The sequence below is a fragment of the Nyctereutes procyonoides genome, unplaced genomic scaffold (genome assembly GCF_905146905.1).
Source record: "Nyctereutes procyonoides isolate TBG_1078 unplaced genomic scaffold, NYPRO_anot_genome, whole genome shotgun sequence".
Taxonomy (NCBI): Eukaryota; Metazoa; Chordata; class Mammalia; order Carnivora; family Canidae; genus Nyctereutes; species Nyctereutes procyonoides.
Window position 1 is genome coordinate 5850987 of NW_026575052.1, and position 27949 is coordinate 5878935.

Sequence of the window (27949 nt, forward strand, 5' to 3'; positions counted from 1 at the left end):
GAGATCCTGCGCGCCAATCGCCCGGATCAACGGGATCTGGGACAAGGAGGTGTCACGCGGCAGGAGCAGCTGATGGTGACAGGCCAGGACAGATTCCCCTCCAAGGCAGCCGGCCCACTGGACTTGGAGCCACAGGTTCTGGCCTCAAGCGGACTAGCCGTGGTTGCTCTCCTCGTCACCTGGCCAGCTGAGGGTCTTTCCAAGGCAGGTCGGGGCCATGTGTGGACATCTCAGGGGAGGACAGACACTTGGCTTTACGTCCCAGGGATAGGCCTTACCCTTGGCAAGTCCCCTCACCCCCCGCACTGGTTTCCTCTTCTGCAAAATGGGAGCACGGCAGCATGTACTCCACCGGGCTGCTGGGAGCGAGAAAAAGTTCTCCAGAGACACAGAACCAACAGAGTACACACAGATTTATCACAAGGGAACTGCTCGCACGATCGCCAAGGCTTGGTGAAGGCCAAATCTGCAGAGTAGGTCAGAGGCCTGAAGACCCCAAGAAGAGACGCCGCTGAGCCCAAAGGCTGTCCATTGGCAGAATGTCTTCTCGCTTGACAGGGACGTCAGTCTTTGCCCTGTTAAGGCCTTCGACTGATTGGATGAGGCCCACCCACAGTATGGAGGACAACCGGCTTTACGCGGGAGTCCGCAGATTGAAATGTCAATCTCATCCAAAAACCACTTTCATAGAAACATCCAGAATAACTCAGATTATTTTAGTTAATATTTAATGATTTAATTAGTTTAACTAAATACCTGGGCACCGCAGCCCAGCTAAGTTTTCACACAAACTTAGCCATCACAGCACAGTGACGGTCGCTGTTACGACAATGTATGTGCATAGGTGACCCGGCTGAATCATCAATTCTGCATCTGGCATTGTTCTAAACAATTACATGAATCAGCTCAGTCAATGTCACAACGATCTGTGCGCGTGGACGGGTGCATTACTACCCCCACCTTACAGATAAAGAAGGTCAGAGAGGTTGCACAACTCTTGGAAGGCGGAGAGCTGGGATTCGAATCCAGATCTGAACCCACCTGACTCTGGAGTTCCCAGACCTCCAGCACGTGTTCCCAAACCCTGGTGCGCATCCTTCCTTCCATCACAACGAGGGCCATGGCCAACATACCAGCCCTTGTTTGGAAAAGCTGGCCAGCCCCGGCCACCCCCACCAGAAAGACGGCCAGTGTGATTCAGTAACAAGCGTTTATTAGGTGGCATCAGAGTGAATCCGACTGCCACCTCCAGTGTAGGATCAGTAGAGCCAGGACACCCGCAGCATCTCTCGCCGGCTGACAGCCCTGGCCTCTCCGGGGAGCAGTGAGGAATTTGGAGGAGGGCAGGCCCTATGCCCTGCCCGGGCAGCATTACCACCTGACCACGGGCCACAGTGCACAGCCGGGGTGCCCGGGGGCCAGTCCATGGGGGAGCTCCCTGAGGAAGGGCCAGTACTCTTAGGACCCATTAAAAACTGTCCTCCAAAGTCACCCCTTATGGATCCCCAGCCACCTGCCATCCAATTAGTAGGCTGATGTGAGTATCTGCCAACTGGCTGCATCAATGGGCCACCGAGGGGCCAGTCCACACAGAGCCACCTCTGTGCAAGGAGGGACAGTTCTACGGGCAATCCTTGGCCCAGGCCCGATGGGAACCCAAGGCTAGGTCTCGGGGCCGGGAGGAGCTGGGAGCAGTCTCCCTGGGCCAGTTCCAACAGTGAGTGGGGACTGAGCTCCCGCAGGAAACCCCAGGCCAAGGCGGGCTGGGAGTGCGGCCTCTGCAGAGGTAGAGCCTCGAGCTGATGGAAAGCCGAGATCGCACAGAGGCCCACCCAAGATCTTCCAAAACCACCACCCAAACAGGAGGGACCACCAAGTCCTGCGCTCGGTGAGAAGCCCCTGTCAGCCCCCCAACCCCACCACAGGGCAACTGCCGGGAATCACAGGGGCCTCAGCAGAGCACAGACAGCAGGCGAAAGGCACACAGGTTCTAAGGCATATGGTCAGGCACGGGTACCCCTGGCCCAGGCGGGCGTGGGCCCACAGGCAGTGAGGAAGGTGGGCAGCCGCCCCCCACCAGAGGCCCAGGCCCACTGGAGCCCCCACCCCTGGGCCCTGCAGGCCACCCTGGGTCACATCTCATCCTGGAGCCCCGGGGGAGCCAAGGCCAAGAGTCTCTGCAGATGCTCAGGCTCACCGTGGGGGCCCAGAGCTGCTTCCTTAGCCCCAGAGGATCCTGGGAGGCACTCTACTGCCGTTCCCCAGGTCCCCAAGCTGCCGGGCCCAGTGTAGAGGAAAGAAGACAGGTGGGGAAGAGGCAGGGCGCCAGGTCACACCTAGCAGATCTCTAGGACAGCCGGGAGACGAGGGGTGGCAGCCGTGCTCCTGCCCAGCATGGTCTCAAACCGGAGCCCGCACCTGCCCCCGAGGGGTGGGACAGGCCAGGATACAGCCCAGTGTGGGTAAGGGGGCGGGTCTCAGCCCCGGAGGGGGGGTCGTCCCCCGGGGAGCAAGCTGCAGGGGCTGGGGTGGGGCCAGTGCACAAAGGTCGGCCGTCCGGACAGACAGGGGGACGGACAGCAGAGACGCCCAGCGGGGCTCACTGCATGTAGGAGTAGCGCCAATCGCCCAGAGGCTCGTGGGTCTCCTTGATGACCTGGGGCGACGTCCACCGCAGGATGTAGTGGGGCCCGCCCGGCTTGTCATTGGTTCCTGTGGAAAAGACAGCTCCGTTTTTCCCCTGACAAGGTAACAGCAGCTCCGGGCAGGAGGGGCAGCAGGTGGGAAAAGGAGACAGGACCACCAGCACGCGCAGGAAGCGGCTCAACGGGAACTAAACCTGTTCAGGAGCCCAGGGTTTCCGGGGCGCTGGTGTGCGGCACTCAGCTGGAGGTTGGGGGGCAGGAAGCGGGGAGCCCCGGATGCCTCGCTCCCCGGGTCCGTTGCCCGGCCCGTGAGCACTGTGGGGAGAGCACTGCACGGGGAGCCAGGAGCCCGGGTTTCTAGGACCTCAGCTGAGTCACCGCCCTGCCCCAAGCCTCAGTTTCCCCATTTGTAAACAGGAGGAGTTGCACGGAAGTGACCCGGAGCATGGTGGTAAAGCGCGTGGTGCCAAAACCAAAACGCCCCACCACTTCCCAGCCATGTGCCCCTGAGTCACTCCACCGCCCCGTGCCTCAGTTTACCCCTCTGTAAAATGGGAAGCAGCACCGTACCTTCCTCAGCTCAGGAGGTTGTTGAAAGGGGTCGGAGCTAGCCCAGTGCTCCCAGTGTTCCTATTACTCTGAACACCCCGGACATGAGGGGTCGAGAGTCTCCTGCCAGGGACCCGCCTCCCCTCCAGAAAGGGGGACCCACTCACCAGAGGCTCGGGCCCCCCCAAAGGGCTGCTGGCCCACCACGGAGCCGGTGGACTTGTCGTTGATGTAGAAGTTGCCGGCCGTGTTCCTCAGCATCGTGGTGGCCTCCCGGACGACGTCCCTACACGGCAGGGCAGCGTCACGAGGGCAGCCCAGCCCACCCCGGCAGCCCAGCGGCCGGGGCCCACCCAGAGGCTCTAGGCCCCCCGGGAGCTCCTAGGGCCTCAGCGCCCCCTCCTCCTCCGGAAAGTGGTTACTTAGCACGCCCCCTCGCAGGGCGGCTGCAGGAGCTCAAGGGCAGGATGGGGGTCACGCTGCACACACTCAGCAGTGGCCTGTCCTCGTCCAGTTTCCCAGCCCCTCCCCGGGGACCCAGGGAACCCCCAGACCCCCACCCTGCCCCCGAGTTCCAATCCCAGCTCCACCCTCTTAGATGTGGCAGGAGCTAGTGCTGCGGAGGAAGGAAAAGCCACGTCTCGGGTTTAGCCTCCTGGCACCCGGGCTCAAATCCGGCCTCTGCAGGACGGGCGCCGTGCCCTGGCCCCGGAGCCCAAGGCTTCTGCTCTGCAGCACGAGGCAGTGACCTTGCTGCAGCACGAGGCAGTGACCTTGTTGAGCCCAAGGCTTCTGCTCTGCAGCACAAGGCAGTGACCCATCGGACCCGGGGGAGCTGGTCAAAAGTGGGGATCCTGCAGCCCTGCCCCTAGAGACCTAGTTTCCCCAGAATCCGGATTTCAATAAAGAGCCCGGCGGCCTCTGCGGCCCGGTGCCTGGGCTGCCTGCCTGCCAGTCAGGGCAGGTGAGGGCAGGGGCGGCCTGAGTACTGGGATCCCCGTCCAGAGGGCGGCGCGGGGCCAGGTGCCACAGGACAGCAGGACGGAGCGGAAGGGCGCGGCGCTCACTTATCCTGGGCGAACACTGCCCCCGTGAGGCCGTAGCTGGTGGTGCTGTCGACCAGCCGCAGCGTCTCCTTGTACTTGTCGTCGGGGTAGACGTACACGGTCAGCACGGGCCCGAAGATCTCCTGAGACAGGAGCCCCAGGGTCAGGCCGCGGCCGGACCAGAGCCCCAAGGCCCCCAGATCCCCTGCTCTGGCCTCCGCCCCTCCCCCGTCCCCAGCTCTGCACCTGCCAGAAGGGCCAGGCACCTCCCACTGGGCTTCCCAACCTGGCGAAGACCCAAGGAAACTCCTGCCCCCACCCCACACACACACACACACACACACACACACACACACACACACACACACACACACACCGTGCAAGCCAAACCCACGCCCAGAGCAAGACTTCCGGCAGCAGCTGGCAGGGAATGGCCCAGCAGTATCACTGTCCCCAGCCTGGGCAGGTGCTTTGACCCCCTTGGAGCCTCAGTTTCTCATCTGTATAATGGGAGGGATGACACCCTCTCTTCCCAGTCAAGTGACCAGCTGTGGCCAGCCCAGAGCTAAGATGGGGACAGTGGCCCTGGTGGCCACGGACAGTGGAAGTGCTAGGACACCACCAGGGTCAGCAGTGTCAAGGACAGAGCACTGGGTTTGGGGTCAGGAGGCTGACCTCAAGGCCTGGCTCCGCTCTCACTGGGAGCGAGACACTCCCGTCTATGAAATGGGATACCACCACCAGAAGGAAGCCACGTGCAAGGGTCCCGCGTGCCCCACGCTCCAGTCCAGTGAGGGACTCCTCCAGGCCCCAGGCTGCCCGCCCCTGTCACCTCCTTCATGATGGACTCCTGAGGGTCCTTGCTCTCGACGATGCAGGGCTCCACGAAGTAGCCCACAGAGTCGTCACACTTGCCCCCGGCCAGGATGGTGAGGCTGGGTGAGGAGCGGGCGTGCTCCAGCCACTTCTTGATGCGGCCGAAGGACTGGGATGGGTGTGAGAAGGAGTGTCACAGACCGGCTGGGAGGCCACTCCCAGCAGCAGCGCCCCCAACACACTTGTCCCCTCAAGGGCAGACACTCTGGAATCGGGGGGTGGGGGGGCAAAGCCAGGGCCTGGCTAAGGCACAGCAGACGCAAGGGCAGGCGTGCATGCACACTCGTGTGAGACTGTGTTGTCTGCGGCAGAACCACAAATACACTTACAGAAACACAGCACACACATGAACGCACACGTACACGCATGCATGGTCACAAGTACGTGTCTGTACGCACACCTGTGCTACCTACGTGTGCACGTATGAAGGTGGTGAACACATGCCTATACACTATGAACAGACACATGGACACGTGTGTGCACACACGAGGTGCATCCGTTTACTCTGTTTATGAGAGTGACCCACACGCACGCCTACACACCAATATCAGTGTGTTCGTGGGCATGCACGCACACGTGCACGCATGTCTGGGCTCACGCTGCAGCCATGCAGGCCTATCTGTGTGTGCATATGAACGTGCACGCCCGGGGGCTCGTCCAGCCTGGGTGGAGGATGTGTGGGAAGCGAGTCCTCTGCTCAAGGAGGTGTCTGCCTTTTTCCGGGCGTGGGCTGGGGGCGTCTGGGCGGCCATCGGACCTTCTTGCCTGAAGCAGCGGGGCTGAGCCCCCCAGTCAAGGCCCCCGGGGCCTCCCCCCTCCCACCCAGGGCAGGGCTCGGCCCCAGAGGGCCTGCGTCTTGGCATCCCGTACCTTGGCATCAATCACGGCGGAGAAGAAGGTCCCGAAATCCTCTGTTGGCTGAAGGCAAGGGAGGCAGCAGAGAGCTGGAGTGGCTCTAGGCCCGAGACAAAGGGAGCCCCTCCCCGCACCCCCTGCCGCCCGCCCCGCCCCGCCCAGGAGCCTCCAATCCCATCAGCCCCCCGCTGGGCCGCGGCGGGGAGGAAGAGGCACTCACGTCGCCCACTTTGATCCTGCCGTGCTCCTCCAGCAGCCGCCCTTTGATCTGCGGCCACAGCGACTGCGGCACGTAGAGGCGGGAGCACGCTGAGCACTTCTGGCCTCCATACTCGAAGGCCGAGCGCAGGGTCCCGCTCACCACGCTGCCCACGTCGGCCGAGCGGTGCACAAAGTGGAAGTTCTTGCCCCCGCACTCTGCAGGGGGAGGGGCGTGAGGAAGCCGGCTTGGGGGGGCTGCACCTGTGCGCAGGTGTGTGCAGCCCCAACCCCGGGTCACAGGGGGCACCGGCGGGCCAGACCCATCCCCACCCTATGGCTGGGGAAACGGAGGCTGGGGCAGGGGTGCTCCCACCACAGAGGCAGAAGGACCAGGATCCGAGGCTCCCAGGAGCCAACCCGGGCCTGGAGGCGGGCGCAGCTTCCTCGGTGCCTTCCTGACCCCTAATCCGGGAGAGGACAGGGAGGGGTCCACTCCTCGGGCGCCTCTTCCACACCCAAGGCCGCAAACGCCACCTCCCTGTTTGCTCAGCCCCCGGGGCCCTGGTCTCCTCCCTCCGTGACACATTAGGAGCCGGTCACAAAGCACTAACCACCTGCCAGGCTCTGCTCAAAAGCACTTTCTGCGGGCAGCTCAGCGGTTTAGCGCCGCCTTCAGCCCCAGGCCTGATCCTGGAGACCCGGGATCGAGTCCCGCGTCAGGCTCCCTGCATGGAGCCTGCTTCTCCCTCTGCCTGAGTCTCTGTCTCTCTCTGTCTCTCATGATTAAATAAAATCCTTAAAAAAAAAAAAAAAAAGCACTTTCTGCTTTGTCTCACTAAAGCCCCCCAGCAACCCCATTATCATTCCCATTTTAAAGACAAGAAAACTAAGCGCCTCTCTGGCTGTCAGAAGAACGTGTGACTCTTCATCGCTGGGTCATGAGTTCGGGCCCCATGTTGGGTGTAGAAATTACTTAAATAAATAGAAAATTAAAACGAAAACTGAGACACTAGAGAGTGGGTCTGAGGCTGGGACGTGTGGGACAGCAAGTGGGGGTCTCCCTCCCTCAGGGCATAGCTCCCCGCTCCCCACTTCGTCAAGGGCAGACTGGGCTGGAGACGCCACAGCCGGCTGAGGGTGCACCTTCCCTGACCCCCCATCAGAGCGCCCACCGGCTCAGAAGGGGGTCCAGTCTCCCCCATGCACCCCACATCACCCCCAGGAGCACGAGCACTGAACCACCAGCCCCAGCTCTGCTGCTGCTGGGCTGCGTGACCCTGGACGCCCCCCCACCTCCGCCCATGGGTCCAGCTCTTTCCCCAAACAATGGGGTTCTGTGAGCCCAAGAGTTTGGGAAACACGTATCAGACCCTCCCCTGAAGGCACAGGATGCCCCTGAGAGCATCAGAGGCTCTGAACCCCCGCAGACAAGGAATCTGTCTTGCGCCAACGCAGCAACCTCCTGGACTACGCAAGCGGTGTTTGTGGGATGGAGCCTCGCGGAGCTCTCGGGCCCCTCGGCCCTCGCCTCCCTGCGCCACCTGCACTGGCCCCGTGTCTTCCAACACAAGCTCATCCCCGCCTCGGCCCCCACCTGGGCTGTGCACGTGTCATGCAGCCGCCGCCAGACCCACGTGGCTATTTACATTCACGTTAATTTAAATTAAGCAAAGCAAACCACTCTCTTCCTCAATCACACCAGCCGCCTTTCAAGCGCCGACGGACACATGTGGCTACCGGCCACCGGCCCAGCCAGCACGGACACGAAACATCTGCTTCACCCCGGGAAGCTCCACTGGACAGGGCCGGCGCCTACGACAGTTTGCCCCCCAGATCTTGGCGAGGCTGGCCTCCCCCCTGTGTTCAGGTCTCAGCTCAGAGGCTCCCTCCTTGAAGGGGCCACCCGACGGCCCCCTGGGGCCTCTGCACACCTGTTCCCTCCTTGAATTCTCCGCAGCCCCCTCGTCACTGCCCGGTGGCATCATCTCTGTGTCCACCATCTGCCTCCTGCTACTGAACACAAGCGCCTGAGGGCTGGGTCTGCACCTCTCGCCATCACGGCAACCCTGGGGTCCAGAAAGTGCCTACGGAGATGCTTCGTATTTTATTTGAATGAATGAAACATTGCACATTCCGGGGCACCAGCGCCTAACACAAGCCCCCGGATCCAGTGCAGCTGCGGCTCTGCTCCTGGGGCCCCGCACTGCTCGGCTCCTGCAAGGCCCACCCCACCACAGGGAGGGCGCGGCAGAGGGACCCTTACCTCCGGCCAGGCGTGGGAAGGTGCGGAACCGGTCTAGGTTCTGGGCCACCTGCTTCCACAGGTGTTTGAAGGTGCTGCAAGCAGAGGACAGGATGAGGGTTAGGAAGTGAGGCTCAGGTCCCTGAGACAGTGAGGGTCCTTGGGGGCTGGAGAGCAGGCCCTACCGGAGGAACGGGCCCCAAAGCCCAGCAGGTGGGATCTGGGGGTCACAGCAAGGGTCGGGGCTGGAGGGGAGCTGAGCAGGGTGGGGCAGCAGCAGACAGGCTATATTCGGGGCCCGTGGGGTAGGAGCAAGGCCAGGCTTGGTGGCAAGACGCGCAGACAAGGCCAGGGGTCCCGACTCAGACACTCACGGCCATGGACCTGTGCTCATGACTCAACCTCAAACCGTGCACCTCATCTGGGAACCAGACAGAACCTTCCCCCCACCCCCCGCCCCAGCAGAGCTGGTGTGTGATGGCTCTAATGCGAGTCAGGGTGCTTAGGTCAGTGCCAGACACACGGCAGGCACCTGGCAGGGGACAGACGCCGCCATGGCTGGGAGGGACGCCCCCAGCCCAGCGCCCAGCTCCGGAAGCCAAACCGAGGAGGGTCCTGGGAGAGGGAGCTCAGGCCCCTGCCTCCTCCCGGGCTCCGAGTGTGACCAACCTCAGTGCCAAAAAACAATAAAAATGCTAATCACCAGGGATCCCGCGACACAGTAGCTAATACTAATTTATGACTTTCCTACCTTTAAGCCCGCTGCTCGTCAGAGCATGGCAAATGGGGCCAGGCCCGCTCCGCCCGCTAATAGGCAGGGACCCGTGGGGCCTGCGCTGGTGGAGTGGGTCTTTTTGGAAAACGGTCCTCCTCAGCAATTCTTTTTTTTTAATTTATGATAGTCACAGAGAGAGAGAGAGAGAGAGAGAGAGAGGCAGAGACACAGGCAGAGGGAGAAGCAGGCTCCATGCACCGGGAGCCCGACGTGGGATTCGATCCCGGGTCTCCAGGATCGCGCCCTGGGCCAAAGGCAGGCGCCAAACCACTGCGCCACCCAGGGATCCCCTCCTCAGCAATTCTAATGCTGCCATCACCCCCAGCAAACCCTGGCGGGAAGGGGGGCAGGAGAGCCCGAGGCCGGGCAAGGAGGACTGGAAGCCACCGCAGGTGTCCCCAGGGGACACCCGCAAGGACCCCCTAGTACAGACCCCGACACCACCATCCTGACGACCCTCGAGAACCTCCAACTCCAAGTGACCAACATGTGATTTGTCACTTTCACCCACGCCTTCCCGGGTGTCTACCCTCTTGCCCTCTGGGCCCCCTCCTGCCCAGAGCCTGGACTTCCCCCCCGACGCCCCACCCACCCAGCCACTGATCCAACCCCGCGGCCCGGTGATCGCGTCTCCCTGCCACTTGGCTCACTCGAATCCATTCCCACCGTCTCTACCCCGGTTCAGGCCTCTGCTGGCCCGTCCCGGATGTGGACAGCCTCCCCACGGGTCTCCTGCCTCTGGCCCCCGTGACTTGTGCACACAGCAGTCAGAGCGATCACCTGGGACAGAAGCCTCGAGCGCAGGGGCTCAGGGGGGCCAGGCCAGGCAAGTGACCAGGTATGCAGAGGCCCAGGGCCAGGTGAGGGTGGGCCAGGACCGGAGCGCACTGCCCCCCCACCCCCCAGCCAGTGGTGCCATGTGGACATGCAGGCCCAGAGTGGGGCAGGTTCTCAAAAACAGCCTGAAATCTCAAAAAGATTGCACAAATCTCAAAATCTTTGCACAAAACTGTCCCCAACTATACAAGGTTGGTTCATCTCAATTGGGAGTCAGAAGACAGAGCCTCCCCACACACACACACCCCCCGCCAGGTCCAACTAGAGAGCCCCCGTCTGCAATCTCTGCTTGAAACAAAACCGCTTCATCCATACCCTGCTCCCGACCCCTTGGGGATAAGGCCCAGACACCCCCGTGGCCTCATAGGGCCTTACAGTCACGGGACTAAACCCCTCCAAGGGGCAAGACTTGTCCACATGCTCACGGGACATACACCTGCTCATTACTGAATGGGGGGTCACGATGGAACCACCTCCTGCCCACACTCCAGCCACACGGAACCACCACCAGCTCCCCGAGCACAGGAGCTTCAGCCTTGGGGTCCTGTGTGTCCGGTTCCCTCCCCTGCAGCACCTTCCCCACCGCCTCCCTGCCTGGCTAGCTCCTCTGCCTAGATACCACCTCCTCCAAGAAGCCTTCCCGACTCTCCTCCTCGATTCCTTCCAAGCTCCTTCGTGCCCTTCCCAGAAGTGGCATCAAAATCAGTATCACCAAATGTCTAGGCTGCTTCCAGCCCGGGAAGGTCCTCCCCTGTGAACTCACCGGACCCTCACAATTGCTCTGGGAAGCAGGGACCATCATTGCTGTTGAACGGGTCAAGAAACGGAGGCCCAGAGAGGAGGCGTGGGCCACCCGTGGCCACGCAGCGAGTGGGGGGGTACGGCCAGCGCCCGACCTCCAGCTCCTGCACCGAGGTCACGAGGTGGGTACCTGGCGAACGTCCCCGCGCCCCGCCCACACCCACCCCAGGGACTTACGGCACGCTGCCTGTGAAGTTGATGCCGCAGAGGTGCTCGGAGCTGGTGACGGTGTCGCCAAACGTGGGCCCGTCAGCTGGCACAAACTGGATGATATTGGGGGCAGGCCAGCCTCCCGGAAGACGCGGTAGACGGCATAGCTGGCCAGCATGGCCGTGTCGCTGGGCTTCCACAGGACCACGTTGCCCTGTCCGGGAGGCATGGTGATGACTCACAAGGCCCGGGGCCGCTGGCTCCCCCGACTGCCACCCCCTCCTGAGGCACAGCCATCTCTCACGTGGAACCCCCAGGCCCCTCGAGGCTGGAACGTCCCCTCCTGCTCCAGGCGCCAGGCACTGCGCTCTGAAAACCCTAGCCAGTGAGACCGCACCCTGCCCCCCTGCTCCTACACCCCACCCTGGCCAGGCCCTTCTGGAAGCCTGTACCAACTGGCGGGGCCAGCACCCCTCGGGCAGGTCCGTTCTGCATGTTTCCGTGTTGACGGGCGCTCGCTGGGCAAGGCCAGGCAAGTGCTTGCAGAGCTCTCTCTGCACGTGTCCTGGGTGAGGACACGTGGGCACCTGGGCGTGGGCACGGCTGTCGCACAGACGTGCAAGGACAGCCCTGGGCAGGAGCACCCTCGGGAGCAGCCAGCGGCCCCATGTGGGGCTCAGGGCCCTGCCACCCTCCCCCTCCCCCTGCTGCCCCTCCAAGGGCAAGGCTAAGCCGCATGACCCCCCACTGGGCGGGAGCTCAGGAGGGCAGCGGAGCCGGGGACCTGGAAGCTGGGCCTGGATCTTTGCTGCGTGGTCACTTCCTATTCCTACATCTGGGAGATCACTCGGGGCACAAGGGGGGCGCTGGAAAGTGAGCACCATCGCGCCCAACGTTCTCCCACTACGAAGCCTGCACCAGCCAGACGCGCCCCCCACGCGTGTCCCCCACGAGGCTGCCCTCGCTGCTCACAGCCCCCTACTGGGAGCTTCGCTAGATCTCTGCTTGGAGGAGGATGAAACCCCCTCAGAGGAGTTTGGGGGCTCATCTGGGGGTCCCCCAGTGCAGCACAAAGCTGGGACCAAACCAGTCTCAGGCCCCAAAGCCTTTCCATGGGCCGCACTGCCTCTGCCTTCTGGGCGGCGCCCCACAGCCAGGCCCCCGTCATCGGCCGAGGCAGGAGCGAGGGCTGCACGTCCCCCACCCCTGCCCACCCCCTGCCCACCCCCTGCCCCGATCTCACCATCAAGGCCATCCTCTTACCATCAGGGCCGGGGCCCCCGCCAGGTTGCCGCCGATCGCAGTGAAGTTAAAGGGGGAGATAGCCGCCACGAAGCCCTGGGGGCGGGGGGGCGGTGAGGCCAAGCTCAAGGCTCCCGCAGGCCCCTGCCCACCCCGCCGCCGCCCCTGTGGGTACCTCCAGCCCCCGGTACACGACGCTGTTGGTGCTGGGCGGCACGCTGAGCGGCTGCTGCCCCTCTAGCTCCACGGCAAACTTGGCGTTGAACCGGAGGAAGTCGATGAGCTCCGCCGCCGCGTCAATCTCCGCTTGGATCACCGTCTTACCCTGCGCACAGGACAGCCCGGGGGTCAGCGCGGAGACGGGCCTCCCGTTGGCCCTGGTCCAACACCGACCGTGCGCCCACAGGGATGAGAGGGAACAGGGTGGGGGTCGGGGGGGCTCTGGGCCGCGGGAACCCCCAGATCAGGGCAGCCCCTCCTTGGCCCACAGGTCACTGGCAGCGGTCACCCTGCCTGGGACCTGGAGCGCCAGCAGCTACGATACCCTGGCCACGCTTCCTACGAGCTCCTGAGTCTTTAGTTAACCGTGGAGAGTGTGTGTGTGGCTCCCCGGGGACACTGGGGCACACAACCACCCTGGGGGCTGCTGAGAATCACGAGGCTCTCAGCCGGTAAGGAGCTGTGGCACCACCTCCGGGGGCACAGGGGGCCCTCAGCACAGGAGGGGGAGCTGGCCCCTGCCGGGCAAGCCCCCTCCTCTCTCGGCTGCCTTCCCCCCTTTGAGCTGCTGCTGTCACCCCCCGACTCAACATGCGTTCAGCTGAAAAGGTAAACCATGTATCAGGGGCACAGGGCTCCGGGGAGACGTGCTGCAAGGCCCCGAAGATGGAGAACAGCTAAGATAGGATCAGTTTCTCCAAAAAGCTGGTAAAGAGGTGACACACACACACCACACACCACACACACAGGACCTCATCACACCCAACAGGATGTGAGCCGTAACTGACAAGCAAACAGCAGGCTGCAGGAGCACAGGGGCCGCGCGAATCCTTTTGGACAGAGAAGATTCTGGAAGCCTCACAGAGGAGGTGATATCTGGGCTGGAGCTTGAAGCGTTCAAACCCGCCGCAGCCCACTGGAGGTGTGAGAAAGCCCACAGCCTGGAGCTGGAGGACAGCACGGGGCCCCGAGGACATCTCTTGGTCTCCGGCACGCAGGGCACGTCCTGGCACCAGAAGCAGCCCAGCTGATGTCTGCTCAATGGGGGGTTGTGACGGCCTCCCCTGCACCCCCGACTGTGCCCTCGGGTACCTCACCTGTCCCACCATGGTCTTGGCTAGGACCTCCGCCCTGCGAGGCCCACTCAGCATGTCGGCCGCCTTCAGGAAGATCTGGGCCCGGTCTGCAACGGGCTTCAGGTCCCACTCTTTCCTGGCGGCCAAAGAGGCCTCGATGGCTCTGTTGAGTAGGGCCTAACGAGGAGGGAAAGGCGCAGGGCTGTCTCCCACGGCACAAAGGGGCCCAGAGGAGTGCTCGAGGGAGCCTGGAGGCCACTCTCCCTGTGGGCTCCCTGTGGCCCCAGTGCTGCCCACACAGAGTTGCAAACACAGCACCCCATCACCTGCTGGTCCACCCCAGGCCCTGAGCCCCCTGCTGCCGTCTGGAGGTCTGAGGGACCTGCCACGTGGGTCAGCATGCCAGGGACTTGGCACCGACTCCCTCAGCCGTTAGACCAGCTCTGCTTGCTCGTGTGGTCTCAGCAGGGCCTCACCTTATTCCTGGGGCTCCCGACCCACCGGCTAGAGCCTCCAGCCCTCCAGGTCAGGTGCCCAGCCTTGGCCCTGCCAGGCCAGAACCGCAGCCTGAGACATCCATCTGCCGCCAGCACCCCTGGTGCCAACGGCCCTCGTTGCCACAGGAGGCTAGCTTCCAGACCCCCTGCCACAGGGCACCCCACCCCTCTCGCTGGCTCTCCATGATGCCGATTCTCCGTCTGGCTTTGCATCCATGGTGTTTCCAACGTCCCTGACTCAGCCTTGCAGAATCGACTCCCCTTGGATACCGGGCTGCCTCGCGGCCATAGGCATGTCAGGGGATGTCAGCCCTGGCCCACGCAGCTCTCATCCGGCTCGAATTAACCCCGGCGGTCCTGGCCTTGTGACAGACTCCACCCCCACGCCATGGCCAGAGAGAGAAGCAGCATCTGGCATCCACCTCCATGTCAGCAGCCAGCAGGGCAAGAGGGGCAGCGCCCCAACCCAAAGTCACCGGGGACTTACCTTGTCCGCATAGCAGAACTTGGCCACCTTGTGTCCATGGTTGAAGGGCTGCAAGGCGAGAGAAGAGTGAGGTCATTGCCCAGGAGGGAGGGGCCAGGGCAGGTAGGGAGGTGGCCGGGCTCAGAGCTCGCGTTCCAGGTAAGAGTCCTCCGCACACCCGCCCTCTCTCCTCCAGGCCCCACACCGACCTCTCTGACTGAAGGGTTACAGAACACCTGCTGCTCGGTGAATAAGACAGTTCCTGCTCTGGAAGGTTCACGGTCCCAGAGAAAGGCACGCACCGCACAGTTTTTCAGAGAAACTGTGCACTTTATGGTCACACAGACACGCGTTCCCGGCCCAGCTCTGCCGCCTACTAGCTGGGGGCCATATGTAAAGTGAGCTCCCCTTTCCAAGCCTCCTCCTGTGGGAAATGGGGACCCCCGGCGTCCACATGGGGAGAGGGGCCGGATGAGCTCACAGGTGAAAATGCTGCTGGAGCGGGCGTGGCGCGTGGCTGCGGCTCTGGAGTGGGCGCTGTCACCGCGGGAGGCCCCCAGTCGGTGTGCTGGAGCTGACCCTGGCTCAGGACGTCTACTGCACCCCCCCCCAGGGCCCCGGGAACAGAGCAACCGCTTCTCCAGCCCCTGGCATGGGACCCAGGTAGGCTCGCCTAAGAGGAAAGACCCTCCACAAACATTTGCAAACAGAATCCGGCAGTGCCGGGTGCTAGCGTGAGCCATAAAGCAGGGAAAAATTCTTCTTTTCACCAGTTTTCAATATTTTTGCCACCCAGGAGTCTGCCAATGGGCTGTCTAGGGGCTTTTCACTAGCCACAGGTGCTTGCTGACATTTCAGCTCAGGTCCTCGGCTGCACCTGCCACATTCCGTGTGCTGGACGACCACGCGTGGCCCGTGGCCGCCGTAGTGGGACAGCGCCGAGACTGATCGTCATAACTCCAGAAAGTTCTACTGGGCAGTGCCGGTCTAGGGCTAAGGAGAAAGTGGCCCTTTCCCCTTCATTTCAAGCCCTAGCGGAGTCAGCTGTATCCTGTCCACCCCTGAGACTGGGCTGTGATGCTCGGGGGCTGAGGAGGCAGCGAGGAGCCAGGCTCTCCGACTGAGGGCTCCCCAGTGGGCTGCAGCTCCCCCACGCCAACAGCATGTGCTGGCGACAGAGCTCCCGCCTCCCATGCCTGCGCTCCCCCGTTTACCACGTGGCCAGGTCCCTGAGGCAACACAGGCCATGAAAATGGGAGGCCCCCCATGATTTATCAACATCCTAGCTGCCTGGAGAAACAGCTGGCACGGGGATCCCTGGGTGGCGCAGCTGTTTGGCGCCTGCCTTTGGCCCAGGGCGCGATCCTGGAGGCCCGGGATCGAATCCCACATCGGGCTCCCGGTGCATGGAGCCTGCTTCTTCCTCTGCCTATGTCTTTGCCTCTCTCTCTTTCTCTCTCTGTGACTATCATAAATAAAAAAAAAAAAAAAAAAAAAAAAGAAACAGCTGGCACAGCCCCGAGGAGCCAAGTGAACTGAGTTGACCCCAGGTTGTGCCCCCAGGACTCCAGGCGTCGGGCCCTCTGGTCGCTGATCCAGTAGCGGGGGCTCCAGGAGGCCTCCTGTGGGCGACTCCTGCCCCGGGCCATCCTCGGAACCCTCAGCTGGGGACCCGGGATCCTTACCCTTACCCAGCCCGCACCTCCTCCGGGTTCCACCGGGACAGAGCCAGAATGTGCCACTCCCATCTGCAAAAGGGCCACCCCTTTTACTCTCCCCCAAATTACAGATCTAGGAGTTTCCTGGTCCGTCCAAAGTACAGGCCAGTCCCTGGCTCGATAAACCCAGAGCAGGTGGGTTCTCAGGCTAATGTCATCACGGGGCTTAGCCCACCGTGAGCCCCTAAGCCCCCTTCTGGGGAAAACCCTCAAGAATCCCAGAAGATGCTGTGTGGACTCCTCCGGACGTTCCTCACCTGTGGGCAGGACTCACCTAGGGGCTGGGCGCAGCATAGCCATCAGGCTAGTGAGTGACACCACACAAAACCCACGGTGCGCCTGCAGGAGAAGCAGGGCTGGGCAGGAGAGAGCCTCCCGACACCACGGTCACCGACTCCCGGAGGTTCAAAACAGACAGGTCTGGGCCGCGTGCTTTTTTGGATGAAAAACCAGCTGCAGGCTCTGAGCTGGGAGACGTGGGAGGGCTGGGGCCACGGCAACATCTGTTCACTGCGCGCCCACAAGCCCCAGGTACGTGCAGGGGTCTGTCCGTCCACCCCCGACAACAACCCCCCGCGGCACGACTGCTCCCCCAACTCACACCCGAGAGCTGAGGCGCAGGGAGGTCAGGCGGCCCAAGGCGGCATCCCCGGCCAGCGGGCAGGAAGGGAAACTGGGTACAGGGGCCTCCTTGGGGCAAGTCGGGCGGCCTCCAGCGGGGCCTCAGGAGGACTCAGGAGCCCGGCCTGAAAACTCAGACTTCTCCCTCCTGCCTCTCTGCCCCCCGGAGCTCCCAGCCCCCCAAAGCCAGGTGCCCGCCGCCAGTTCGCAGGTCCAGGGCCGTGAACCCGAGCGGCCCAGCTGGGGCGGGGTCCCCACGCCTGGGCCAGGCAGCCTCAAGGAGTAGAGCCACACGCTTTCACAGGTGGCCACCTGCCACCACGGTGGGGGCAGACGCTCCACGGGCGAGCGCCAGGCTTGTCCACGGGGCCCGGCACCCCTGGGCCTTCGTCCCCGGCTCTTTCTGGGCTTCCTGCATCCTGGCTCCCGCCGGGCTCTCTCGTCACCTTCCCACCCCTAACTGCCCAGCCGCCCCTAGGCCCCGGACACCCGCGGGTCCAAGTCTGGACTCCCAAGTTCCGCTGCGCCCTCGCCTTTTCACTCTGCTGTCCTGAAAGCAGGACACATTCTCTTGTGACGAGCAGCTTCTCTTTTTTCCACAGCGGGGGTGGGTGTTTTGGTTTAAGCCTTTCCGGGCTAGAACCGTCATGGCCACACAAGAGATAAAAAGGGATGGGGTGGCTCTCCTGCCTGGGGTTGGAGCACGGCCGCAAACTTCCATTCAGCCACGAATCCTGGTCACGATCCCCAACTCTTCGAAGAGCAGGTCCCTCCTGTCCTGGAACTGACGGAGGGGCGAGGCACTGGAGCAGGTGCCACCCCTTCACCGTCACCGTGGACCACAGGCCCCTGGCACCTGCTGTCCCGAGTCTTGCAAAAGCCCTGCCCAGGGAAGCCCTTAGGCAGGGGGCCTGAGGGACGCACAGGCAGGCTGTTCTCCAGCTGGGCCCAGGGGGGCAAGGGGGGCAAGGGCGGCGAGTGGAGACAGCCGACACCGTACGCCAGGGTGGCAGGGAACGGGGACCCCAGAGGGCAGCCCGCAGACGTGCTCAGGCACACGGAGCCTTGCAGGAACGTCCGCCTTGTGCGGCCACACCTCCCCACCACCCAGAGGAGCCGGACATTTGAATCCGTATGTGAAAGCTCCCGTCGTTAGGTTTGGGAGGGAAGCTGCGGGTGTCCAGCTGGAACCCCGAACTCCGGACGGAAGAGCTGCCCCGGGAGCAGACCCGCAGGGCAGGCGCTGGCATCCCCAGGCGCTGGGCTCTGAGGACGTCCTTGGCCTGCTCGCTGCGGCCCCGTGAAACCCCTGTGCGCGAGACTGAGACTCCTGTGGGGACCCCGCTGGTCACTCGTGCGCGTCCTTCCCACACCCTCGGGAGGAATTTCTCCCCGGGCCCCACGTGGCTTATCCTCCCGCTGGAGCAGCAGTTGCAGGGCTCTGCGACTGGCCTCTCTGGGGAAGGAGCGCCCTGGATTCTGATATTCTGTCCTTTCTCCCCAGGCTCTAGGTGGCCAGTGGTTCCCACTCTCCTAACGAGATGCCGAAGCAGGTGCAGTCATTGTCTTAACCCCCTCCGGGCAGGCGTGACGTGGGATCTTTCAGGACAACACCCCCAAGACGACTGCTTTGGGAGGTTTTGTATCGGCGCACAGAATTCAAAATCTGGGAACGGACCACGATCCTCGCCTGGGAGGCAGAGACCCCCCCGTGTGTTGCAAGCTTATCTGTTGCCTGAGAGAAGGACCCTGGATTCGGGGAGAAGCGAGCCCTGCCCGCCGCCCGCCCACCCGCCTGCCTGCCGGACTCACCGACACCTGGTACTGCACGTCCAAGGTCCACACCTCCTCATCCCCCACCACACAGGGGATGGCTTCCGTCCGGCCCTTGAGGTCCTTCAAAGCCTACAGAGGGGACAACGGGGCAGATGGGCACCTCCTCCCCTTCTCTGGCCCACCTGAAACCCCGGTGCAGAGCCTGCAAATGCAGATGGCCAGGAAGGGGCCCTGAGGTCAGAGGGCATCTGCTCCGCTCAGGGGACAGCAGGCTTCAGCCCCCACCCGCTGTCACCGTCCTGTCCTGCGGGCAGGCGAGGCCAGCATTGCCAGGTCTTCCCGTCATAAGCAGAACAGAAAACCGTATGTGAAAGGTATGTGACATCACATGATTCTTACAATACTGGCAATTAATGGGACAACGTTCTTCAGCATAAAACGTCTGTGGGCTGACAAGCCCTGACCTGGCCCGAGCCCCCCAGGGGCCTGGCTTGCACCCCCACTGCCTCCAGCCTCTCCTATCCTCTGTGGACACACGGCTGGCTGTCCCAGAGCCGTGTTCCTTCCAAGGCTGGGGGCGGGCAGGGGGGGCAGGTGCCTTGGGGGTGGTGGCTGGAGGCCCAGAGAGGGGTCCTGGGGGCTGCTCAAGGCTGTCCTCCCTCCCTCCACGCCCTCCCCCCACTGGGTGCCCCCAACGCCCCGTTACCTTCTGGAGCGCATCTCGCTCGGGGCTGCCCTGCGTGAATGGCAAGACTGGCTCGTTGGCCACCTTCAGGGAAGAGGTGTGCTTCCACCACAGCCTGGGGTACAAGGGCGGGAACAGAGGCCCACAGGTCAGCAGTGGCCGCCGCCAGACCGAGGGCCTCCACCTCCAACAGTGGGGGCGGGGAGGGGGGGTTGATGGTTCTGGGTTGGCCTAGAATCCTGCAATTGGAGCAAGAACAGAACTGGCCCTGAGATCCAAAACCCAAGTTCAGCAGCCCAGGGGGCTCAGCGGTTTAGGGCCACCTTCAGTCCCGGGCGAGATCCTGGAGACCCGGGATTGTGTCCCATGTCAGGCTCCCTGCATGGAGCCTGCTTCTCCCTCTGTCTCTGCCTCTGCCTCTCTCTCTCTCTCAATCTCTGTGTCTCTCATGAATAAATAAATAGGGACGCCTGGGGGCTCAGTGGTTAAGCATCTGCCTTCCCAGCCCAGGGCGTGATCCCAGGGTCCCAGGATCGAGTCCCACATCAGGCTCCTGCAGGGAGCCTGCTTCTCCCTCTGCCTGTGTCTCTGCCTCTCCCTCTGTCTCTCATGAATAAATAAATAAAATTTAAAATAAATAAATAAATAAAATCTTAAAAAATAAATAAATAAACAAAACCCAGGTTCCAGTCCCAGGCCTGCCACTGTGCATCCTTGGACCCATGATCTGCCTCCCCTGGGCCCGTTTCTACATCTCTAAGCGAGAACCACCACACGAACCCACATGGCTGTTTGATATTTAAATTCAATCAGTGCAAAACCACTTCTGTACGTTCTGTACGTGGAGGGGATGGACTCTCCCTTCACTTCCCCACGATGCAGCCCTTCTCCCACCCGGCCCCAAGTTACTGCTGCCTCTGGGCTGAAAGGGCAGCTTCCAGAGCTCGGCCCCCGGCTGGGATTCCCTTGGTAACCAGAGCTGAGCTCCGGGGAGGCAAGAACATCCAAGATGTGTGGGCAGTGACCTTGGAGAAGTGCCCCCCTCAGCTCGCAGCCACAGCAGGGGCTGGCTTAGGGGCTCAGGGCCTGACTCCAGGCTCCTCCAGAACTCCTCGTCCTGGAAGCCCTGTTCGGTCTTGAACCTTATGACCTCACTGGCTGGTGACACACTGGTGACCACCGCCCCTCACGTCTGCGGACAGCAAGGCAGTTGGGGGCGGGGGGGGGCAGCCGGGTAAGAGCCAGGACATGAAGCCATTCATTCCAGAGCTGGAGCCCCAGCTCGGGGAGTCCTCCAGGCACCAGTGTCACTTGGGCTGTGAGTGCTGGGGGCATTTTTTATCCTTCCTCCCTGGGAAGGGGTCTGGAGACCTACGGACCCAGCCTGGAAGGCCTGGAGGAAGGACACAAAACCAGGAGCCGTGAGGCCTGGTCCTTCATTCTACAAGGCTCTTGGGCACCTGCAAAGTCTCTGGCGCTGCTCTAAACACTGGAGACCAAGACAGCAAGGCCTCGGGCCGCATATGGGGCAGGATTTCTTTTCTTCAGTGTCCCGAGCTTCTCACGTACAACTTGGAGGAGTAAAGAGGTAGGCAGGACAGAGTGGTGGGCAGCAAAACAAGGTTTATTGAGCAATAGTAAAGCAAAGTTCACTGAACTATACAAAGCTCCAGAAGAGGGAGGGGACCTGACAGGGTTGCCACCAGTTTCTAAATCCGGGGGTTTTATGGGCTGGTTGGTCGCCTGTTTTAATCTGATCGACCCTCCCTGAGCCTGCCATCCAATCAGGTTTTTGGCATCTATCAATCACGGTGGGAAAGGGTAGAGGGCTCCCTCCAGAGTGGCATAAAGTCCTTCCGAGGGTGGTTTCCTCTTAGGGCAAGGGCTTTGCCCCACCTGCCTTTCTTCCAATCATCCATCACAAGCAGCTAACCTCCAGTGGGGGCCACGGGCAAGAAAAAACACAGTTAGGACAGAGGGCTTGTGACAATGAGTCAGGGCAAGGGCAGGGCTGTTCTAGCCAGGGTGATCAGGGCAGGCCTCTCGGGGGAGGTGTCGTCTGAGGGTGACCTGGGATCTGAGAAGGGCAAGGAAGAGCATTCCAGGCCCAGAGGAGCGCAAGGATAAAGGCCCAGAGCAGGAAGCTTGACAGGAAGCGCTGAGAGGGGCCTGGGCGGTCCAGGAGGGGGGAAGGCAGGGCCTGGTTGCCCAAGATCTTGTCTAACGAACGGCAGAGTGAGCTGGGCCTTACCACCCCCCCACCTCCCAACGCACCTCCCAGGCAGCACCCAGCACACCCGAGGAGGCCAGCCCCATTCCTCAGGCCTCACCCTTCCCCTAACCAAGGGCAGAAACGTGGGGCTAGGCCAGCCCCCCACCAGGCCTTTCGCTGGAGAGCTGAGGAGATGGTAACACAGAGCTGTAGGTACGCCCCATAAATTAAAGTCCACACCGACCCCCTCCAGACGGTGTGGGGAAGAACAGAGAGGCTGCCAAGGTCTAGGCCACAAGCCTCAACCCCAGCCCAGAAAGCGGGGGTGGTGTGTGTGCCCCCAGGGCCCTCTGGAAGGTTCCAGCAGCACACCACCCCCAATCAGTAAATCAGATACCACCATCTCCTCTGGCAGCCAGGAGGGTGTCGCAGAGAGGGGGTGTGGGCTAGGAGCCTGGAGGTGCGCGCCCCAACCCCAGCCCGGACCCCAGCTCCCAGGACATGCAGAAAGCACACCTCCTCCGAGACCTCAGCCCGTTGCTATAAAATCGGCGGGCCTCGGAGTGCCCACTTGAAGAATGCGGGTGGTACGGTGTGCCCTGCAGGGGCATGGTGGGGTTCGAGGTGCTTGTCTTTCCTCACCCCTCCTGCTCTGTATTTCTAAGAAAACTGTCTTCTAGAACGTTACTGCACCAGGAGCGCCTGACTCAGCGCCTGGCTCAGAGGGTAGAGCATGCAACTCTCGATCTCAGGGTCGTGAGTTCACCCACCACATTGGACATAGAGCTTACTTTAAAAAAAAAAAAAAGGCAAATTGGTTCTCAGACACCCTCAGGTCACAACGATCAGGGGCTAGACCGGGTGCTCAACAACTAGCGCTGGAATCAGCTTAGCACCACATTCCACCCAGCTTAAAATATAACAGCTACGAGCCCTCCTGAACCTGCTGCCTCCCAGGCAGAAACAGAAACCCTGCAGGCCTCTCCACCTCCCCCAGGGCAGAGGTCCACCGGGACCACAGGCTCACATCCCCCATTGGCTCCCTCTACGCCTGGAAAGTCTCCAAGCCCCGGCCTGGCTGCCCAACAGTCCGAATGTAGGGAACAGAATTCAAAGATCATCCTGAGTCAGAGCAGCCAAAAATGATCCAAGGACGCCTGACAAAAGCAATCACCCCCCCGCTTTTATTTTGGCTCATGGGCCATGTGGGGTGAACATGAACACCTTTCCCTCGGCTCCGGGGGAAGGCAGAGAAGAGTCCCTCGCAGAACCTGGAGCCTCTGGGAGGATCTTCGAGGCCCGGGGAGGCAGGACTGCATGCCTCAGTCGTCAGCATACGTTTATTCCACGTCTCAAGGACACAGAGACTACTCAGATAAGGACAATGAAATCTGCCTACTTGGCGGCTTCTCATTTCTTCCACAACAAAAAATCAGAATCCTTACTGAGGGCTCCAGGCCCATTTCCCATCACCCCAGCCCCAGCCCGCCCACTCGGTCTGCTGCAATCCGGCCACCTGGGTCTTTTCGGAGTCAACTCTGCTTGGGATGCTACCCTCCAGCGCCTGGACGGCGGGGTGGGGGGCATCAAGTCATCTCAGAGCCCCATGATCTCCTCACTGACGCTGCTCATCACGGAGCTGTGCCTGTCTGTGCTCCCAACAGGCCATCAGCGACCCCCTACGGCCTGCAAACATTCTGCTCACTACCAGACACACCATCTGGTGCACCCGAGCATGTGAGAAATGCCTTTTTTTTTTTTTTAAGATTTATCTATTTATTCATGACAGGCAGAGACACAGGCAGAGGAGAAGCAGGCTCCCCGCAGGAGCCCAATGCAGGACTCGATCCCAGATCCCAGGACCACGACCCGAGCCAAAGGCAGCCACCCAACTGCTGAGCCACCCAGGCGTCCCGAGAAATGCCTTTTAAAACAAAGAACATGGGACACCTGGGTGGCTCAGTTGGTTGCCTTCAGCTCAGGTCATAACCCCAGAGTCCCAGGATCATGTTCTAAGTCTGGCTCCCTGCTTGGTTGGGAGTCTGCTTTGCCCTCTACCCCTCCCCCCTCATCCTCGTACACCTTCTCTCTAGTAAAATTCTAAAAAACAAAACAAAGAACACACTGATACACCTTTCATGAGACTCATCAAGAAAAAAGTGGGGGTAGGGGAGATAATGAACACCCAAGTGTTGTCAGCACCACCAGGCTCCCAGGACTGGACTCCCAAGCCAGTGCCCTCTGCTCACACCTGGGGCTGGCTACAGGTCCCTAGTGGCCGAGGTTAGCGGTGAGTGGTGACTGAGGCCAAGGAGAGGAGGAGAAAGGAAACAGCCTTGCTTCATTCAGCTTCCAGATTTTCCTAGCTGTTATATGGGACCTGATAAGGCCAATCCTCCTTATCTCCGAGATAAGGGGCAGTGAGCCGAGAGAAAGTGCTGGGCCCTGGGCAGGTCCAGAAGGGAGCCGCATCAGGCCCAGGCCGAGCTGTTTCCACTTTATTGCCCCGGAAACATCAAGGAGTATTTATTAAGCACTTACGACACACCTGGCACTACGCTAAGTGATTATCTCCTGAATCCAGCTATGAATGCATGAGGAAGGTGCCAGGATTATTATTAGTAGTATTACATATGAGAAGATGGACTTCTGAGATTTCTGTGCTCACGCATGGCTCCGGGGCACAGCCCCACAGAGCAGGACCTGAACCCAGGTCTTCCTATGGCAGAAGCACCTGCAGGCACTCAGAGACCCCTGAGCAGCAGGGCTGTGGTGACAGGTTGGTCCTCCCTCAGGCTCAACATTTCCCAGCTCACCAAAGAGGTGGGTGGTGGCTTGCTGTCCACGGGCACTGAGGGCTCAGCCTAGGGCTGGCCGCTCCATGAGGTCCCTGCCAGGAAAGGAAAGATCTAGAGTGGGTAAGAAACCCCCAGGATGGGCAGGTGTCTGCGCCCTCCTCTGCGGCGAGCGAGGTCAACCCCAACAGAAAGGGGTTTGCATCCGGGTAATTAATGAGGATGAAGGGAAAGCACCGGGGGCATCTGAGTTCCACACCTGCCTCTACCCTGTGCTCCTGGGACCTGGATATTCCTGATCCAGGGCAATCACCCAGGACATGGACAGCCCATGGGTGGGGAAGGGGATCAAAATAATACATAAAGCAACACCGTCTAGGTGCTGAAACTCTTCAAAGTGGTTTCTGAGTGTGAATTCATTTCCTCGCCAGGACAGTCCCCCGGGGTGGCTGCCACTGTCTTTATCCACCACACGGGAACATGAGGCAGCACACAGAGGTTGCATAGCCCGCCCAGGGCCACAGGGCTGCTAAGAGGTGGAGCCAGAACCCAGCCCGTGCTGTCCTCTGGGCCATTCCAACAGCCAGTGGTCAGCACCTACTATGCGCCGGGCCAGGGGCTGGGGACCAGCAGCAGGTGCTTGAGGTATGCTAGTGACAACTGCAGTCCAAGTAGGGGCTCTAATAGCCTCTGAAGCCAGGACTAGGGTCACTTTAGAGTCTAGTTGTTCCTTCACTCAGTTAGTCACATCATCTCTAATCCTCTGGTACCGAGTAGGGTCTGGTATAAAAACTAGTAATAGAGAACAATTGACTTCCAGTATAAGCCTACTATGTGCCAGGGCTAGTTCTTCTGCTTATTAAATCTATACATAAATACAAACATGGATCTGGGCTCTTTCCAAGAATTTGCAGAGACATAACCGAGGACACCCCTGATAAAGTCAATGAAGTAGAGAAAAAAGCAGGAGATCAGGGCCAAAGACAGGAGGCAGTCAACTGCGGGCCTGATGTTTACTAGCTTAAGGCCTCAGACAAGTCTTCCTCGATTTCCAAGGGTCTCCATCGTTTAATCCCTGAAATGGGAACAGTGACGCCTACATCATAGGTTGCTGAGGAGCTCAGTAAAATAATGCACATAAAAGGTATGAGGCTGTGGGGGCAGTAAGATAGACAAGTATATGGAATAAAAAAGTAAATGACAAAAAAAGCATTTGCACGTGAGCCCACCATTATACACTGTTGGTTGTTTTTTTTTTTTTAAGCATGTGTATCCGTGCATCCTAAATATTTGTTGAATAAATGAAAAAGTAGCCAAACATCAAACCTGCTTTTCTGGAGCAGTGGCTCTCAACTAGGAGCAATTTGGCCCAGGAGACTTTCCGCAGTGTCTGGCATTTTTATATTGTCACAAACTGTGGGGTGCTAATGGAGTCTAGCGAGGAGAGGCCAGAAAAGCTGCTAAACATTCTACAATGCCCGGGACGGCCCCCACAACACAGGATTAGCCAGGCTCAGAATGTTAATAGTGCCAAGGTTGAGAAACTCTGTCTAGGGCATCGGGCCAGCTGCTCTATCGAAAGAGGTAACCTGAGCCTTCAGATCTGGTTGCAAAAAAACCCTTTGGCTCCGCTCCGGAGGCTCCGTAATTAAGAGCACGAAGCTGGAGTCTGACTGTGATTCTAGCTCTCCATTTGCCTTCACTGGCAGATAAGTCTCCCATCTGCAAAAATGGGGATAATATAGTGCTTGTCAGCACAGGGCCAGGTCTGTGGTTCTTGATTGCTTGATAAATATTATTGCTATCACAAGCTTTTTTTTTTTTTTTAGAATATAGATTGCTTTCTAGCAGATATTGGAGGTTTTTATGGCTAAGTACCCACCGTCTGCCCTTAAATTGAAAACTCTCTGAAGGCCCTATCCACCTGTAAGTCCCCCAGGTACCCCTCTCTTCCAGTATCCCACATGGTAGGTACTCAGTCAACACATGAATCTACGGGGCTTCCTCCCCCATGGGGGGTGGGGGGGGAGTATCAGTGCAGGGAGAAGCTGGCAAAAGGGACCACGCTGGAGGGGTGGCAAGTCTGGCCCCCAACCTTGGCTTGGGAGAGGAGTCTTCCCCCGCTGTGCTCCTCCTGTGCCCTTACCTATCAAGCCCCCACTCACAAAGGACACTGACCCATGCCCAGGGCACCGGCCCCTCCCCCGTACCATCCCTTGGGAAACTGATTAACTCAGGGCAGGGCTCAGCAGTGGAGACCTAGCTGGTCTGGTCACAAGTCCCAGGGGTCAGGCAAACAAAACTCAAACTGGGAGCGGGGGCTGCCCAGCCCTGAAAGGGAGGCCCACCTCCAACATCCAGTCCGCCAGACCTAAGCGTCTCTGGGATGGGGTCTGTGCCCTGCCCACCTCCATCACCCAGTCCGCCAGGCCGAGCCTCTCTGGGACAGGGTCTGTGCCCTGCCCACCTCCATCACCCAGTCCGCCCGGGAAGGGGTCTATGCCCTGCCCACTTCCATCACCTAGTCTGCCAAGCAGAGCCTCTCTGGGATGGGGTCTGTGCCCTGCCCACCTCCATCACCCAGTCCACCAGGCCGAGCCTCTCCGGGCGGGGTCTGTACCCTGCACACCTCCCCGCACCTAGCCCAGAAGAGCTCCAAGAACATGCACCACTGAGCGGGGGAGGGTCCGGGAACCCAGCTCCACAGCACGGGCGTTTGCAGGGCAGGTGCACCCTGGAGCTACACCCTGGCTTCTTCACCTCTGAGTTGCACCATCCACCGCAGTTTGAACGAGCGGGGTAAAGCCCGGGGGCTGCGCGTGAGCCGCTGTGCAAGGCCCTGCGCGCGCGCAGGGTCTCCCTCGGTCACCGCGGGGGGCGGGACCCAGTGCCCGAGCCCGGGGTCTGGCACGGTAGAAGCACCCCGCCGGCCCGAAGGCAGGGTCCCTCTTCTGCCCCGTACTTATCTCGGAAAGGGGGGAGGCGGTCGGAGAGGAAAGAGGGAGGTGGAAGTCCCTGCAGAAAGGAGAGAGGAGCCCCGGGGAGCCCCGCGTCGGGTCCTGAATGTGAGCCCGGGGTTGGGGAGCCCGGCACGGGGCGGGGGGGCTCAGCGGGGCACTTTCCGAGCGTGGGAGCCGGGAGGAAGGAAGGAAAAGAGGAAGGAGATGGAGGAGGGGGCTCCGCGGGGAGGAGGGCCTGGATGAGCGGCAGGGGGTAGGGGAAGCGGCCCCCGCGGGGGAGCCCTCGGGATCGCGGCGGGGGACCGGCAGGGGCGCCCCCTCCACCTGCCGCAGGCCCAGGGCGCACTCACCCGGGGTCCCTCCAGGGCCGCGCCAGCAGCGCACGGCGGAGCGCGGGCGGCAGCGGCAGCAGCATCTCGAGCGCTGCACGGGGCCGAGCACCGACCCTGCGACCCCCCGGCGGTTCGCGCACCCGGAGCCCCGGGCGCGGCCAGGAGGCGGAGCCCCGCCCGGAGCGCACCACCTGGCGGCCGGGGGGGCGGGTCACGCGGCCGTCCTCCGAGTCGGGATCCCCCGAAGCGCCTCCGTGCCTGCCCTCTGTTCGTACGATAGCTCCAGGGTGAGGGCACCGGAGAGGCCAGCAGGCGACACGGAACAAGGCGGCTTTAAAGGGCGGCAATGACAGTTACACGCTTCCCCCCCCCG

General features: G+C 61.2%; 1 protein-coding gene across 1 annotated transcript; it reads right to left on the bottom strand.

Annotated features, from left to right (window-relative positions):
* Window positions 1-1196: 1196 nt before the first annotated feature.
* On the bottom strand, window positions 1197-27902 carry ALDH4A1 (aldehyde dehydrogenase 4 family member A1). Its single transcript, XM_055331434.1, is given in 16 exon segments — window positions 1197-2712; window positions 3362-3480; window positions 4262-4383; window positions 5073-5225; window positions 5987-6034; window positions 6192-6388; window positions 8436-8509; window positions 11005-11101; window positions 11104-11191; window positions 12241-12315; window positions 12395-12544; window positions 13536-13691; window positions 14499-14546; window positions 18629-18721; window positions 19299-19392; window positions 27595-27902. Coding segments are annotated over 16 exon segments (1692 nt in total). The 5' UTR covers window positions 27660-27902; the 3' UTR covers window positions 1197-2599.
* Window positions 27903-27949: the final 47 nt, after the last annotated feature.